The sequence below is a fragment of the Rhinoraja longicauda genome, chromosome 18 (assembly GCF_053455715.1).
Source record: "Rhinoraja longicauda isolate Sanriku21f chromosome 18, sRhiLon1.1, whole genome shotgun sequence".
Taxonomy (NCBI): domain Eukaryota; kingdom Metazoa; phylum Chordata; class Chondrichthyes; order Rajiformes; family Arhynchobatidae; genus Rhinoraja; species Rhinoraja longicauda.
Window position 1 is genome coordinate 989,158 of NC_135970.1, and position 17,890 is coordinate 1,007,047.

Consider the following 17,890-nt stretch of genomic DNA (forward strand, 5'->3'; position numbering starts at 1 on the left):
GCTGCCCCCATGTGAGCAGTGATGCCCATTCCTGGTGTTTCCATGACTCTCTGGAGATTTGCACTGCACTTACAGATACGTGTCCTGCTGTGATTGTCACACAGAAATGGGGATGATGCCTTTTGATAAATTTTGCATTAAATTATTTTGGGAGCAGGTTGTTCAGCAGTCCCATGTCAACCTGGCACCCAAAACACTGGAGTGGAATCTCACATCAGGAAATCAATCAAGGGCTAAACATCCAAGGACGGACACGCCACTGGAGATAAATGGGTCTATTGTGGATAGGGTGAGCAGTTTCAAATACTTGGGAGTCCGCATCGCAGAGGATCTGACATGGGCAACGCACATTGCCGCACTGGTGGGTAAGGCTAAGCAGCGCCTTTACCACCTTAGACAACTGAGGAAATTCAGAGTGTCGCTGAGGATCCTTCATTGCTTCTACTCTGGGGCTGTAGAGAGCATCCTGTCCGGCAACATTACAGTCTGGTTTGGGAACAGCTCTGCCCAGGACAGGATGGCCCTGCAGAGAGTAGTGCGTTCGGCAGAACGCACCATGGGAACTACACTCGTCCCCCTGCAGGACCTATACATCAGGAGGTGCAGATCCAGAGCAAGCAAGATCATGAGGGACCCCTGCCACCCCAGTAACGGACTGTTCCAGATGCTACGGTCAGGCAAACGCCTCCGCTGTCACGCTGTGAAAACGGAGAGGATGAGACGGAGCTTCTTCCCACAGGCCATCAGGACTGTCAACTTTGATAACCCCAGAGACTAAATTTTTGTCGACACTTTTTGTGCTATGTTTAGTAACTTATTAACTTTATTTATATGCTGTAACTGTAATTATTTTTGTGCACAACCCGCAGGCATTGCCACTTTCATTTCACTGCACATCGAGTATGTGTATGTGACAAATAAATTTGACTTGACTTGACTTGACTTGTCTATCTCTCACTCTTGTTGGTATCCTATTTATTTCCTTCCCACCCACCCTGACAATAGAAGATAGTTTGAAAATGTCCATGCGGTATCTCTAACCCAAACCAAACTGCGTTTAGCTCCAGGGAATAAAACAATTATTATCTAATGTGTAGAAAAGAACTGCAGATGCTGCTTTACATAGAAGAGAGATAAATAATGCTGGAGTAACTCAACAGGTTAGGCAGCATATCTAGACAAAAGGAATAGGTAACGTTTCGGGTCGAGACCCTTCTTCACACAGAGTCAGGGGAGAGGAAAACTAGAGATATGAAAAGGGACAGAACAAATCAGAGCCGGCACTCAGTGGCCAAAATGCCCACAATGGTCCATTGTGGGCTGTGGAGGAGGTAATAGCGAAGGGATACGAACAGTGAAACTAGCAGGATGAGTAGGGTGGGGAGGGATGGAGAGAGGGAGAATGCAAGGGTCACTTGAAATTCGAGAAATCAATATTCAAACTGTTGGGTTGTAAGCTGCCCAAGTTTATCTAACATCAGAACAAAATTACATGATTGTAATTCAAGATGAAGGTTGTTCGATACATCACAACCACAGAGAATCCGTTGGTCTTGCGTAAATGGAAATACCAGTTGCTTCTTATCTCAAACCCTATCATTCTACTTCAACACTTCCTCATTACAACACTGGCACCAATGTGAAACGTCTACTTCCTCAAAAGGTGGGGTCATTAGCCACGTCCTCAATATCTCCAGCTAACTCTGACGAATGCACCCCATGAGAGAAAGCATCCTATGGGGATTCATCACAGCTTGGTATGGCAACAGCTCTGCCCAAGGCCACAGAAAATTGCACAGTTGTGGATGGAGCCCAGTCGTGGATGGAGCCCAGTCCATCACACAGATCTCACTCCCCACCAATCCCATCTACTATTCCCACATCCTCAGGAAGGCCACTACATGTGGTGCGTGCTCTGGCAGGACGTGTCCCTCTGTCCACTGCATGTGGTGCGTGCTCTGGCAGGATGTGTCCCTCTGTCCACTGCATGTGGTGCGTGCTCTGGCAGGATGTGTCCTTCTGTCCCAAGAGGGTTATTTGTTACTGCACGGTGGTGGTACAGCGGTAGAGTTGCTGCCTCAAGGCACCAGAGGCCCGGGTTCCATCCTCACTACGGGTGCTGGCTGCACGGAGTTTCTACGTTCTCCCCGTGGGTTTTCTGTGGGAGCTTAGTTTTCCTCCCAAACTCCAAAGATGTACAGGTTTGTAGGTTAAGCGGCCGGTAAAATAGTAAACTGTCCCCAGTGTGTGTTGGAGAGCGTTAATGTTCGGTGCAGACTCGGTGGGCCGAAGGGCCAGTTTCCACACTGTATCTCTCATCTAAAATAGCTGCAGTTATTGGTTGAGCTCCCTGGTTTTGTCGCCATTTAACCCCAGCTACGGCGACTAAGCAAAGTCCAAGTGGCAGTGGTGGTGTCACTTTGGTTTACTTTTAATATTTGTTTTTATCTGTTTCTCGTAGCCCATAACGTGGATGTAGCGGGGATGCTTCCACTTATGGGAGAGACTAGGACCAGAGGGCACAGCCTCAGAATTTAAAAAAAGGAGATGAGGAGTTTCTTTAGTCAGAAGGAGGCTCATCTGTGGAATTCATTGTCACAGAGGGCTGTGGAGGACAGGTCATTGAAGGCAGAAATTGACAGATTCTTGATTAGTACAAGTGCCAAGGGTTATGGGGAGAAGGCAGGAGAATGGGCAATGGGCAGGAGAGATAGATCAGCCATGATTGAATGGTGGAGTAGACTTCATAAGCCAAAAGGCTTAATTATGCTCCAAGAACTTATGAGTCCATGGTGCTTTAGAGACAGCGGAGGGGTAAAATGAGTGGGTCAGAGGAGCATCGTATCATTGTTTTGGGACCGCTGTTAGTCTGACACAATGGGTCTGGAACCAAGGGTGCAGGAAAATCAGTGGTGGACCTGCACTAAATTGTGTTCTCTCTCTTTTGTACAACCTTGATGTATGAACGCGTTCATGTATGGTATGATTTGCCTGGATGGACACCAAAACAAAGATTTTCACTGAATGCAAACACACCTGTCAATAATAATAAACATAAATCACCTAGATAAGTAACTGGCTGCAAAATTAGCCCCTTCCAGAAACACTTGATCTGATTTAAGACCATTTTTAATTGAAACAAATGTTTTATTGTGGAAAATTCTCAATGCACCCACCGTTAGTGTTCTTGTTAATCATCACACTTACTGCAACAGGGACAGCATTCTGGCAGGCTGGCAAACGTAGAGGGAATTCACAGTCAAACTCCAGTCAGGTCAGGCAGCATCTCCACAGAAAAGGAATAGGTGACATTTCGGTTCAAGAACCTTCTTCAGACTGAAGTCTGAAGGTCAGTCTGAAGAAGGGTCTCGACCCAAAACCTTCTCCCCCAGAGTTGCTGCCTGACCCGCTGAGTTACTCCAGCTTTTTGTGTCTATCTTCACTTTAAACCAGCATCTGCCATTCTTCCCCACACATACAGTCAGGTTAGTTCAGATGAAATCAACTAACGCAGTGGACGTACACACATCACAGCAGAGGTCAGGAAATGTATAGAAGTGTCGCAAGGAACTGCAGATGTTGGTTTACACCACACATCTCTGCAGATGCTGTCTGACCTGCTGAGTTATTCTAGCATTTTGTGTCTACCTTAGGAAATTTAAAGATTCAGTGCAGGTTTAATTTTGTTTCATTTAGAGATACAGCACAGAAACAGGCACTTCAGCCAACGTGTCCATGACAACCAGTGATCCCTACACACTAACACTATCCGACATACACTCGGGACAAATTACAATTTTACAAAGCCAATTAGCCTACAAACCTGCACGTTTTTGGAGCATGGCAGCAACTTGACTACTGAGCCACCCCTCCAGGTCTCCATGAAGTATCAGCAACAACAACAGCAGCAGCAAACGCACAGTTAACTTAAGAAATCCAACAGTGGTCTCCAAACTGATCACAGCTGGTAGGCATGTGAGCGGAAACTGGAGCACCCAGAGTAAAACTTGATGAAACAGGGAGAGAATGTGTAAACTCCACACAGACAGCACCAGAGGTCAGGATCAAACCTGGTTCTCTAGTGTTGTGAGGCAGCGGCTCTACCCGCTGCACCAATGTGCCGCCCAAACCTAGTACCTCTAGACACAACTGACGTCTTTCAAAGGACAATGAAATTAGAAAAAACAATGCCAGTGAAGGCCTTTGCAATTGTTCCATTACTCATACTATTCACACTGCCAAACAAGGAAATGTATTACTTTTTTTGGTTATTTAATAAACTTATTCACTGGCAGTTCAATGACTTCCAGTATTCACTTGTCATGCCAGTTTCTCTGGTGCAGAAACACACATTTTTATCCTGACTTTGGCAACATTCCCTGGCAGAAGTTGGTTCTCACCTTAGCAAGCTCACGGCCTAGAGAATAGACACAAAAAGCTGGAGTAACTCAGCAGGACAGGCAGCATCTCTGGAGAGAAGGAATGGGTGATGTTTCGGGTCAAGACCCTTCTTCAGACTTGGAGAATGCCCCACAAAAGAGTGGGATTGGGGAGAAGGGGAATATTTACAAACAGGATACATAGAAACATACAAAATAGGTGCAGGAGTAGGAGTCTGCCCTTCGAGCCAGCACCACCACATTCCTGCTTTCCCCCCCATATCCCTTGATTCCATTTGCCCTAAGAGCTATATGTAACTCTCTCTTGAAAGTTAGCAAGCAGGTACAATAGGCAGTGAAGAAAGCTAATGGCATGTTGGCCTTCATAACAAGAGTTGAGTAGAGGAGCAAAGAGGTCCTTCTGCAGTTGTACAGGGCCCTATGAGACCACACCTAGAGTATTGTGTGCAGTTTTGTTCTCCTAATTTGAAGGAGGACATCCTTGCTATTGAGGGAGTGCAGTATAGGTTCACGAGGTTAATCCCCAGGATGGCGGGACTGTCATATGATGAAAGAATGGAGCAACTGGGCTTGTATTCACAGGAATTTAGGGTGAGAGGGGATCTTATAGAAATATATAAAATAATTAAGGGTTTGGACACGCTAGATGCAGGAAACATGTTCGCCAGAACGAACCCGGATCTCTGGCGCTGTGAAGTAGCAACTCTACCGCTGCGCCACCATGCCACCCTTTTGTGGTAGACATCCAATCCTGATATCTCAGACAGCACCTGTAGTCAGGATTGAACCCAGATCTCTGGTGCTGTAAGGCAGCAACTCGACCACTGTGCTGCCCTCAATTTGGAACATTTGCATTATGCCTTTTGGAATGGCATAAAAGCATGCAATAAATGTGAGCTAATCTCTCATAGGCCAAGGCCCTATACTTCACAACTCAGTGTTAAGATAGTGGTGTTTAATATCACAGATCATTCCCAAAATCATCATCCCAAATGGTGTGGAGTCATAGACTCAGACAACATGGAAGCAGGTCCATTGGACCATTGGCCACGCTTATCATGATGCCCCATTTAAGCTAGTCCCACCTGCCTGCGTTGGGCCCATAACTCTCTAAACCTTTCCTATCCATGTGCCAGACTGAATGTCTTTGAAATATTGAGCAAGGAACTGCAAATGCTGGTTTACAAAACAAAAAACAAAGCGCTAGAGTAACTCAGTGGGCCAGGCAGCATCCCTATAGAACATGGCTAGGTGATGTTTCACAGAGTTCTGGAGTAACTCAGTGGGCCAGGCAGCATCTCTATAGAACATGGCTAGGTGACGTTTCACAGAGTGCTGGAGTAACTCAGTGGGCCAGGCAGCATCTCTATAGAACATGGCTAGGTGACGTTTCACAGAGTGCTGGAGTAACTCAGTGGGCCAGGCAGCATCTCTATAGAACATGGCTAGGTGACGTTTCAGGTCGGGACCCTTCTTCAGACTCATCAGTGGGAATCAAAAGGGGTGACTCAACCAGAAATGTCCGAACCCTATCCACCTTCTCCAGAGATGCTGCCACTGAGTTACTCTAGCAAGTCCTTTAAATGTTGTTATAGCACTTGCATCAACAACCTCCTCCGGTCATTTTTAAATGTGATATTTGCCTACCATCACAGATGCCCGGCTGAAATGAAAACTTTAAATGACGAGCAATCCTTTGACAATATAAATCATGATGGCTGTTGCTTGATTTGAAAGAGAATCACATAGAATCAATGAAACAGGCCCTTTGGCCCAACTCATCCATGCTGATCAAGATGCCCCATCTGCACACATCCCACCTGCCCGTGTTTGGCCCACATCCCTCTGCAGGATACATCAAATGCTTACCGGAGTTTCAGGTGATGCCGCAACTTCTGGCTCCACAACTTTGTTCACTTTGATTTTATCAATCGGTACACTTTCAGCAACAACAATGAAGCAGAGTAGTAGAAAACAGTCAGGCACAGACAACCACTTCCAACACATCTACGCCGTAGAAAGGAATATATAAAAAAGAATACTGATAAGCAAGTGCTTGCATATTATATTAATACAATATACATAATGTAATTATGTATTAATGTAATGTATTAATTACTAATATAATGGCAATATTATCTTATATTGATATAATTACAATATTAATCATAAATCATCAGGCTCTCTACAACAGTGCTTATGTTTGTGTAAAAAAGCAAGCATTGTACAGTTCTAATACAGAGATACAACAATGATAATTAACAGGTAATAGCCAAACCACTCATGATCTCACAGTACATTAGTTTGCATCAGATTTAGTGATGAGCTACAAATTAGCCACAGCCATTCAGCAATAGTATTGAGCAGATGACAAACTCCAGGATGATGTGTTGTAGTTGACCGCCAGTAGTAAAATGCCACATCATCTTCCCCAGTGGAGCCTAGAAGGCAGACACACCCAGGCAGAGCAGAGATACAAGGAACAGCAGATGCCAGAAGCTTGAACAGAAGCACACAGGTGCTACAGGACCCCAGCAGGTCAGGCAGCATCTCCGGAGAAAAAGGATGGGTGACATTTCGGGTCAGGTACCTTCTTCAGACTCACTGCAATTCAAGTTCCAACCTGAAACATCACCCATCCTTTTTCTCCAGAGATGGTGCCTGACCTGCCGAGTTACTCGGGCACTTTGTGTTTATCCTCAGTATAAACCAGCATCTCCAGTTCCTTGTTTCTACAAGTGTCTAGAACATACTGTTAAGCATAAAATGACTCCAGCACCTGGTGTGATGCCAGGGCAAAAACTGACAAACATATCCACTCTTCTTTATCCATTTTCCATAGAATAAACAAGTCGATGTATTCATTTTTTTACTTCACAAACGAGCTGAATCAAACCTCGTAACGCAACAAAACCCAGAGTGAAAGAAAATACCGCCTGTCGGTTTATAAAATGTGCTACCAATCCACCACTGATCCATTATTTAACAGCATCATTGATTAAATATTGCTGGCAAACTAATGGCAATTTTGTGCCATCCAACATCTCCAAGACCCTCCGTTGCATCCCAGAATTTACCAATGATGTCTATGAATTCGCATTTCCCAATAACATGCTGCATCATGTAATACTATCTGAACAAAATCAAATTTAAAATTATCCATTTGAAGTGAGCCATTCCGACAAATCTTCAACATGCATTTGCTTGCAATGTGTGTGTATTAAAGAACTCTCTTTTGATTTAACATTGCTTCCATCTACATTGTTACCAGCTTTATGATGAGGAAAATATTTTTAACGCAGAGAGTTGTGAACCTGTGAAATTCTCTGCCACAGAAGGTAGTGGAGGCCAATTCACTGGATGTATTCAAGAGAGAGTTAGATTTCACTCTTCGGGCTAACGGAATCAAGGGATGTGGGGAGAAAGCAGGAATGAGGTGCTAATTTTGGACGATCAGCCATGATCATATTGAAGGCAGTGCAAGCTCTACGGGTCGAATGGCCTACTCCAGTACCTAGTTTCTATGTTTCAGGCAAGGGAACATGTAATGACAAACCATCATTTCGTCTACTTTAATGTGAGCTTTCCTCAGTAGAGACAAGGAACCACAGATGCTGGTTAATACACAAAAGGACAAAGTGCTGGAATAACTCAGCAGACTAGGCAGCATTTCTGGAGAACATGGATAGGTGACATTTCCAGCCAGGACCCTTCTTCAGAAAAGAAGGTTTCCTATGTTTTTACGGTTGCAGCACCTAGACTGTGGAACAGCATCCCTCTCCCCATCAGAACTGCCTCCTCCATTGACTCCTTTAAGTCCGGGCTCAAAGCCTATTTCTACTCCCTAGCGTTTGAGGCTCTCTGAGGGGGCGCTGTATGTGCTGTTAGGTTTGTGTGCCATTGTATGTTCTTTTTTAGTACCTGCACTGATGTACAGCACTTTGGTCAATGTGGGTTGTTTTTAAATGTGCTATACAAATAAAATTGACTTGACTTGTTGTTCTGAACACCACTCCGGGAACACAAACTTTGCTTTTTAGTTGTTCCATCGCTGGCAGGCAGCATCAAAACCAAGTTACTGATATTCTTGTTCAGCAACAACTCTTCCTCTCTGTAATCATACCATCTCGATATTATCTGAACATTAAGACCAGGTTTCTTTAAAATTTGCAAATTCTAAATCTTTGTGGAGCTTTCTGCAGAGTATACAAGTGTTCTACAAAATGAATTAAATGCTTCACGTCAAAAAGGTAAACTGTGAATCACAGGACAACAAGATGTACTAACTCATGATAATTGTATTACAGAATAGATAACAATAAAACTTATCTATTCTGTAGACACAAAATGCTGGAGTAACTCAATGGGTCAGGCAGCATCTCAGGAGAGAAGGAATGGGTGACGTTTCAGACTGTTCAGTCTGAAGAAGGGTCTCAACCCAAAACATCACCCATTCCTTCTCTCCTGAGATGCTGCCTGTCCCGCTGAGTTACACCAGCATTTTGTGTCTACCTTCGATTTAAACCACCATCTGCAGTTCTTTCCTACACTTATCTATTCTGTATATATTTTTCTGTTGCCATTATTGTTACTATATTATAGCATTACAAAACGTGCAAACCAACAATAATATTATTAGAGAATAATTAACAGCTATTTTGAGTGCAACTTTATTTGATTTAGATATACAATATGGAAACAGGCCCTTCTGCCCACAGAATCCATGCTGACCCCCTCATTAGGGTCACCTCTTCATACTAGTTTTATGTTATCCCACTGTCTCATCCACTCCCTACACACTGAGGGAACTACATAGTGCCTTTTTAGAGCTACAAACTAATAATATTAAAATAACGTTAAAGAATAATTAATAACTGTTTTCTATTTTGTACAACTTTATTATTGCCTTTATTGGCACTACAAAATGTACTAACTCACAATAATAGTGTTACAGACTAACAACAAAAAAATCTGTTTTCTATCCTGTACAAGTTCAATGCCTTTATTGCCACTGTATTAAAACACGACAAAATGTACTAACTCACAATAATAGCGTTACAGATTAACAACAAAACTGTTTTCTATTCTGAACGACTTTATTGTTGCCTTTATTGTCACCGCAAAATGTACTGACTCACAACTCAGTACATTACAGACATCATTCTGCTCAACCTCTTCTAGTACATTACAGAATAATTAACAACAGAGTTGTGATTTATTCTGTCTGTGCAATTTTATAGTTACCATTATTAATCAGCTTTTAATACGGTTACATATGTGCAAATCAGCTAACCGACCTTTAGAAAGGAGCTGGGAAACATCATTGTATAAGTATTTTGCAACATCGCCTGAGTGAAACAAACAGAGCTATTGACATGCTTGTATGTTCCAGGATCTGATCAAAAGACTTGGCAGCAGAATGCAACGACAGAGTGTGTCTCCTGATACCTGCAGCAGGTTTCATGGCCAAGTTTAAAACATGGCAGCTAATCCAAAGAATGTTTGCAGCATAAACAAATGTCATACAATGAGTAATGGTGCAAGCTTCACTTCTTACCCTGGTGTCTGGGTGCATTTTGCTTGCAGACGGGGCTTCGGGTTGCAAAGTCGCTGTGGGGAGTGTTGGAGTTAGATCACCCGAGTGTGGACACACACACAGTCAGTCAGTCAGACACAGTGTTTGCACACAGACCCTACACACAGGCACCAAGTCCCAGCACATCCATAAAGCCAGTGCTGCCTGTCGCACCGCGCAACCTAACCCTGCCGCCTCCCCCGCCATTGGCCGGCCGCTGCCCCATGTCCCGCCCCCTGCCCCGGCTCCGAATCCCCATAGGTCCCCCCGCCTGTCGGTCAGAGGACCGGCAGCAGGGTTGGTTGAGCGGACACAGGTACGTGGCGCTCTGAGCAACAAGGGGATGTGACGTCCACTGGCTCAGGGTCTCAGCTGCTGGAGAGCAATGAAGGACCCAGCCAACAATGTCAACAAACCACCAGGGCCATGCACAACATGCACAGCAACATACACAGCAACATACACAGCAACATACACAGCAACATGCACAGCAACAGGCCCTTCGGCCCACAATGCACAACATGCACAGCAACAGGCCCTTCGGCCCACAATGTCTGTGCTGTACATCATGTCAAGTGTGTTTTATGTATGTCCCAAAACGGAGCAATGAAATTCTCACTTGCAGCAGCACAATATATGTAAACTTAGTAGACTGTAGACATCATAGTGCACAACTAAAGGAAGTTAAATATATAAAACAAACTGTCTCAGTGCACTATTGCTATACACTTGTACTGTACCTGAGAGCTTAGATTTCAAGATCAGTTTTTTGTCCCATGTACCAATTAAGGTACAGTGAAATTTGAGTTACCATAGAGCCATACCAAGTAAAAAGCAACAAGACACACAGCCACATAAAGTAAAATTTAACATAAACATCCACCACAGCGGATTCCACATTCCTCACTGTGATGGAAGGTAATAAAGTTCAATCGTCTTCCTCTTTGTTCACCCGCGGTCGGGGCTGTTGAACCGTCCACAGTCACCGCTGCCAACTGTCCTCGCGTCGGGATGATCGAAACTCCCCGCGTCGGGACTGTTGAAACACTCCACGGCATGGAGCTCCCGATACGGCCTCTTCTTACTAGAGACCACGGGCTTCACGATGTTAAAGTCCACAGGCCCCGCGGTTGGAGCTCTCCACAGTCGATCCCCAACAAAGGATCACAAGCTCCACAGTGTTAAAGTCCACGCCGTGCCAGTGGCAAGAAGCGCCGGGCTGGTCTCCAGGAAAGGCCGCACCACTCCACGATGTTAGGCCGCAGTGGGGATGGAGATATGATACAGAGAAAAGTCGCATCTCTGTCGAGGTAGGAGATTGAAAAAACTTTCCCCAAACTCCCTCCCCACCCCTCGCGCCCCACATAAAACAAACCAAGGAACACTAAAACATACTTTTAACACATACTTTAAAAAATTTTAAACGGAAGAAAGGACAGACAGACCGAGGCACCCAGTGCTGGTTGTCCTGAACTGTATACAAAATGAATTTCACTGTACCTCGGTACATGTGATAATAAAGTACCATTGAAACAAACAAAATCGTGCAAAAACAATGCCCCCCCCCCCAAGTCCAGAGTCCAATCAAGGTAATTTGGAGTATATTCAGAGTTCATAGTGTCAATAACTTGAAGATTGTTGGGAAGAAGCTGCTCCTGAATTTGAAGGTCACAGTTTTCAGCGTGACCAACTCTTAGCTGCCTATACATAATCCATATCCTTCCATTCCCTGTGTATCCATGTAACTATTCACTATACTCTTTAGTATCTGCCTTCATCATCAACCTTGGCAGTGCGTTCCAGGCATCACCACCCTTAGGTTTAGGTTTATTATTGTCACGTGTATGGAGGTACAGTGAGAACCTTTGTTTTGCATGTTTTCTAAACAGGTCAAATATACTGTACATAAATAAAATCAAGTCAAACTCAAGTACAATAGGTGGAGCAAAGGTGAAGATACAGAGTGTGGAATATAGTTCTCAGCATTGTAGTACATCAGTTCCAGAGACAAAGTCCAATGTCCGCAATGGGGTAGAGGTGAATCAGACTGTACTCCAGCTTATGGAAGGGCTGTTCAGAAGCCTGATAACAGAGGGGAGGAAGCTGTTCCTGAGTCTGGTGGTGTGTGCTTTCAAGCTTCTGAACCTTCTGCCAGATGGAAGCAGGGTGTAAAAGGAATGACCAGGGTGGGGCATGGCTTTGATTATATTGGTCTCTGTGTGAAAAGTTTACCCAGCACAGATCCTTTAAACGTTGCCCATCTCACCTTATAGCAATGCCTAGTATTTGATATTTCCACGTTGGGGAAAAATGCTCTGATTGTGTACCTTATCGATGCCTCTCATAATTTTATATACATCGATCAGGACCCCTCAACCTCCGATGTTCCAGAGAAAACAATCCAAGTCTGCCAGGCCTCTAACACCACCTAATCCAGGCACAATTCTGGTAAACCCCTTCTAGTTGCAAACAAACGAGAATGCTACTGTACAAGAAAGGTAGGCATTGGAAGGATTCTGCATTAGGAATTGTAACACCAATATTGATTGGCAAACTTAACAACAGAAGGTTTGAAATTAACAAGGAACTGCAGATGCCTGTTTACAAAAATAGACACAAAGTACTGTTGTAACTCAGTAGATCAGGCAGCATCTCTGGATAGCTGACGTTTCAGTGGCGCAGCGGTAGAGTTGCTGCCTTTCAGTGAATACAGCGCCAGAGACCTGGGTTCGATCCCGACTATGGGTGCTGTCTGTACGGAGTTTGTATGTTCTCCCCGTGACCTGCGTGGGTTTTCTCCGAGATCTTCGGTTTCCTCCCACACTCCAAAGACGTACATGTTTGTAGGTTAATTTTCTTGGTAAATGTAAAAATTGTCCCGAGTGGGTGTAGGATAGTGTTAATGTATGGGGATCGCTGGTCGGCGCGGACCCGGTGGGCCGATAGGGCCTGTGTCTGCGCTGTATCTCTAAACTAAACTAAACTAAAGACCTTTCTTCAGACTGATAGTAAAGGTTTAAAATTAATTAATTGAGAAATGAGAGCAAAAAGCAGTTAGCACACTTGGTTTAACCAGTTTAATACTCATTAGAGCAGAACAAGCCTTGCTACACATTTCATCTGCTCCACCATCTCCTCAAGGTATGTCTACTTTGAAGAAGTTCTCCTCCTCTCACTGACGAGAGTTCTGCAGCAACCTCTTTCACTGCTCCCCCTCTGTGATTCCTCCTGCTCCACCACTCTACGACCACGTTTTAATCCAGTCTCACTCATTCATTTGTTCTATGTGTCTCCACATCACTATCTATATCTCTCGTTTCCATCACCCCTGACTAGTCTGAACAAGGGTCTCGGCGAGAAACGTCACCCATTCCTTCTCTCCAGAGATGTTGCCTGACCCGCTAAATTACTCCAGCATTTTGTGCCTATCTTCAAACTAAGATGATGTCTGATGTGGTGGAAAACACAAAGGGTTAAGACAGAGTAAGAGCAAAAAGTTGTTTTCATACCTTGAGGACATGGATTTCAGGTGATTGGTGCAAGAACGTGACACAACATGAGAAGATGCTGTTGATTAAATTGAGGGATTAGCATTTGGAATGTACCGCCTTAACAACAGTGAAGGCAGACTTAGTAGGACGCAGAGTGCTGGAGTAACTCAGCAGGTCAGGCAACAGCACTGGAGAACATGGTGATGCTAGCTGCTCCACTGAGGTCCTCCAGTACCTCATGTCCTTTTGGAGTCTGCAGTTGCAGTTCTCTATTAATTCTAGGCTTAATAGCTTGTTGGATTAAGACGTTGGAAGAAGTATTGCAGGATTGTGGGGAAAGGGCAGGTGGAAAGTACGATCTGCTTTGTTCTTATTAAACATAGGAACATAAAAAATAGGTGCAGGAGGAGGCTGTTCGGCCCTTCAAGCCAGCACCGCCATTCATTGTGATCATGGCTGAGGTGATCATTAAGAGGTGATGGCGACTCAATGCACTCGATGCCACCCCGTGGTGTACTAATGAATGTTCCAATGATCAGCAGGAGTGATCATCATCAAACCAAATCATACAGCTCCCGCTGTGGTACACATACATCCCTCAAAGTTCAACCTTAGCTGAATCAGGATTAACATATTCATCAGGAAGGCTGGCTCCATCTTAAGGGCGGAATTGGATTCATGGGAGGTGGTCTTAGAGGGGAGGATGCTCCTCAAACTGCAGAGCATCCTGGACGATACACCTCACCCCCTCCATGACACGCTGGTCAACCTGAGGAGCACCTTCAACAACAGACTGGTTCCACCAAGATGCAGCACAGAACGCCACAGGAGAACCTTTTTCACTGTCGTGGGGTAGACTGGCTCCCCTCTCCCCAATCTTTGCACATCCCTAACCCTTTCCACTTATCACTTTAATTTCATGGTTCAACTATCTTGTTGTGTTTTTATGATTGTTGGCAGACCAATTTCCTTCCTGGGATAAATAAAGTTCTATCGTATCATATCGTATCAAGATGAGCCATAATCAAGGATGTCTCACTCCCTCTTCTCCCCTCTCCCATCAGGTAAAAGGTACAGAAGTGTGTAAATGCACACCTCCAGATTCAGGGACAGTTTCTGTCCCAGCTGTTATCAGGCAACTGAACCATCCTATCACCAACTGGAGAACAGTCCTGACTTATCATCCACCTCAATGGAGGCCCTCAAACTATCTTTTAATGGACTTTAGTGGACTTTATCTTGCACTAAACATTATTCACTTTATTCCCTTTATCATGTGTTGTACACTGTGGATTGCTCGATTGTAATCATGTTTTGTCTTTCTGCTGACTGGTTAGCACGAAACAAAAGCTTTTCACTGTATCTCGGTACACTTGACAATAAACTATACTCAAACTCAAACTCAAGTGCATTTTGATCTGTGTATCCTGCTGGACCTCACGTGAACTCTCCCAAATCATTTTATGAAAGTAATTTGATTGAAGAATATGGGCAACGCCAACCAGGTCAGATTGATGTAATGTCTGTACGGAGTTTGTCCATTCTCCCTATGTCCACCTGGGATTTCTCGGGGTGTTCTGGTTTACTTCCACAAAACAAGGACGTGCATTTGCAGGTTAATTGGCTTCTGTAAGTTGCAAATTGTCCGTGATGTGTGGAATAAATAGTACTGGTGTACAGGGTGATCGCTGGTCAGTGCAGACTCGATGGTCTGAAGGGCCTGTTTCCACACTGTATCTCTCTAAAGTCCCTGAACAAAGTCTGTAAAGCTGGAGGCATTGGTGAGCTTTGTTTTGTAATGACTGGGCCCAAGACCAATAATCAAAGGCATGTATGCACAGGGACTTGAAGCTGCAGACTCTCCACTGTCGGCTCGCTGACGAAGACAGGTGCATGGAATGAATCCAAGATCCCAAGAAATTGAAGACAGTTGTGGAAGCAGCCCAGGCAAATCAGGCAAACCAACCTTCCATCCTTCGACTCCATTTACATGTCACGCTGCTTCAACAAGGCCAGCAGCATAATCAAGGGCAAGCCCCCCCCCCCCCGAGTCACTCCATATCCTCCCCTCTCCCATTAGGCAAGAGGTACAGTGTGTAAACGCACATCTCCAGATTCAGGGACAGTTTCTTCCCAGCTGTTATCAAGCAATTGAACCATCCAATCATCAACGAGAGTGCGGTCCTGAGCAAATATCCATCTCATTGGAGACCCTCCAACTATCTATAATCGGACTTTATCTAGTACTAAATGTTATTCCCTTGTCATGTATCTATACACTGTGGACAGATTGATTGTAATCATGAAGAGTCTTTCCACTGACTGGTTAGCATGCAACAAAAAGCTTTTCACTGTACCTCAGCGCATGTGACAATAAACTTAACCAAAACTATAATGCAATGATTGAAAGTTATTCATGCAGAAAAGTAGGCATTTTTAGGAAACATTTCTGACCACAGAGAGTTGTCCATACTGTTAATTGTCAACCTTTACAGTGACTATTTTCACTGCAAACATTTAAAAGGGAAATCACTTAATGCATCAGTTTTGGCTCATTCACCTCTGGATCACAAATATAAGTTTGGTCTGAGAACTCGAATGTGCAGGAATGAAGGAGATGACAAAAAATGGCGGACACTGCCCGGTCCATCACTTGTACTGACCCCTCTCCCCACCACACACTGCCCACTCCATCACTTGTACTGACCCCTCTCCCCACCACACACTGCCCACTCCATCACGGGTACTGACCCCTCTCCCCACCACACACTGCCCACTCCATCACGGGTACTGCCCTCCCCACCACACACTGCCCGCTCCATCACTTGTACTGACCCCTCTCCCCACCACACACTGCCCACTCCATCACGGGTACTGCCCTCCCCACCACACACTGCCCGCTCCATCACGGGCACTGACCCCTCTCCCCACCACACACTGCCCGCTCCATCATGGGTACTGACCTCCCCACCATCGAAGGGATCTACAGGAGGCATTGCCTCAAAAAGGCAGCCAACATCATCAGAGACCCTCACCACCCACACTCTCATTTCACTCCTGCCACCGGGAAGAAGGTACAGGAGCCTGAAAACTGTAATGTCCAGGTTCAGGAACAGCTTCTTCCCAACAATCATCAGTCTCTTGAACACTACAAACGCCAACTAAACTATGAACGATGAACTGTCTTGGTTGCACGGGCTTTTTTTGCATATATATTGGGTTTTTTAAAGTTATTGAACTTTTCTTTGGTTTCCTGTGTTATCAATGGGTGCTGTGTCTATCGACCTGTTATCAATGATACCTTATTGTATCGTTCCTCTGTCCAGTGAAATTCTTTGTTATGCTTCTGCATAAGAAGAATTTCATTGTTCTGTTTTTGCTGCATTTGACAATGAAACAGTCTTGCCTTTTGACTCTGAAGATATCATCATTAGAATGAGACCTCAAGCTGAAGAAGGACAAGGAGCCATGGCCAATGCTTCTTGCTCAGTCGGTACCTCTTCAACTGATTATCTGTTCGTCAGCACATTGCTGCTTTTAGGGATCCACTGCATGCAATTTGATTGCCACACTTTTCAAAATGACATACATTAGCTTTGCTTCTAATGTCTTCTGGTTATCTAGAGTAGATGAAAGAGCTATCTATTTATGTTACAGTCTTCAGTCATGGTGCTGCCTTTTATCAGCTTCAGGGATTTGACTGCAAGAGACTATGAGCCAACTTCAAACACCGCACGACTTGCTGGATCTCCCAAAATCACACGAAGTGCTGGATTAACTCAACTCTGGAGAGCATGGATAGGTGATGTTTCCCAGAGTACTGGAGAAACTCAGCGGGTCAGGCAGCATCTCTGGAGAACATGGAAAGGTGACAAACCGAAGAAGGGACTCAACCCCAAATGTTACCTATCCATGTTCTCTAGAGATGCTGCCTGACCCGTTGAGTTACTCCAGTACTGTGTGTCATTTTGCATCTGCTGTTCTGTGTTTCAACTACTGGCGCAGACTTTAAGATAGAAACAAAATGCTAGAGTAACTCTGGAGAGAAGGAATGGGTGATGTTTCGGGTCGAGACCCTTCTTCAGATTGAATCATTCAACTGAATAATTTTCCCGTAACACTCCCAGCATTGAAATTCAAATCACTGAAACATGGAACTTTAACATTTTGTACAGGATTCATGATAGTTCAGAAAGTTAGATTGATGGTTCATCTTCCAATTTAATCCGAGAATTAAATTAATTTCCAGAATGCTGACATGTGCACCAGATTTGTTGAGGCCTTCTCTTGAGGCCAGAATTGAGCAGAGTCTGAAGAAGGTCCTAACCTAAAACGTCACCTATCCATGTTCGCCAGGGATGCTGCCTAACCCGCTGAGTTACTCCAGCACTTTTGTGTCTTTCTTTGGGAAACGAGCATCTGCA

The 17,890-nt window shown here is 44.5% G+C and overlaps 1 protein-coding gene across 5 annotated transcripts in view; it reads right to left on the reverse strand.

Annotated features, from left to right (window-relative positions):
- The window catches only part of nucb2a (nucleobindin 2a), a 34,868-nt gene extending 24,722 nt beyond the window's left edge, over positions 1-10,146 (reverse strand). For 3 of the 5 annotated variants that reach the window (XM_078414950.1, XM_078414949.1, XM_078414948.1), the window contains exons 1-2: positions 9,698-9,799; positions 6,270-6,407 (exon numbers count right to left, since the gene is read on the reverse strand). In XM_078414950.1, the coding sequence (XP_078271076.1) occupies positions 6,270-6,407; positions 9,698-9,745 (186 nt within the window). In that variant the 5' untranslated portion in view covers positions 9,746-9,799. Of the gene's footprint in view, positions 1-6,269; positions 6,408-9,697; positions 9,800-9,957 lie in introns of those variants that run through there. The other 2 variants (XM_078414952.1, XM_078414951.1) reach the window with 1 other exon arrangement.
- Positions 10,147-17,890: the final 7,744 nt, after the last annotated feature.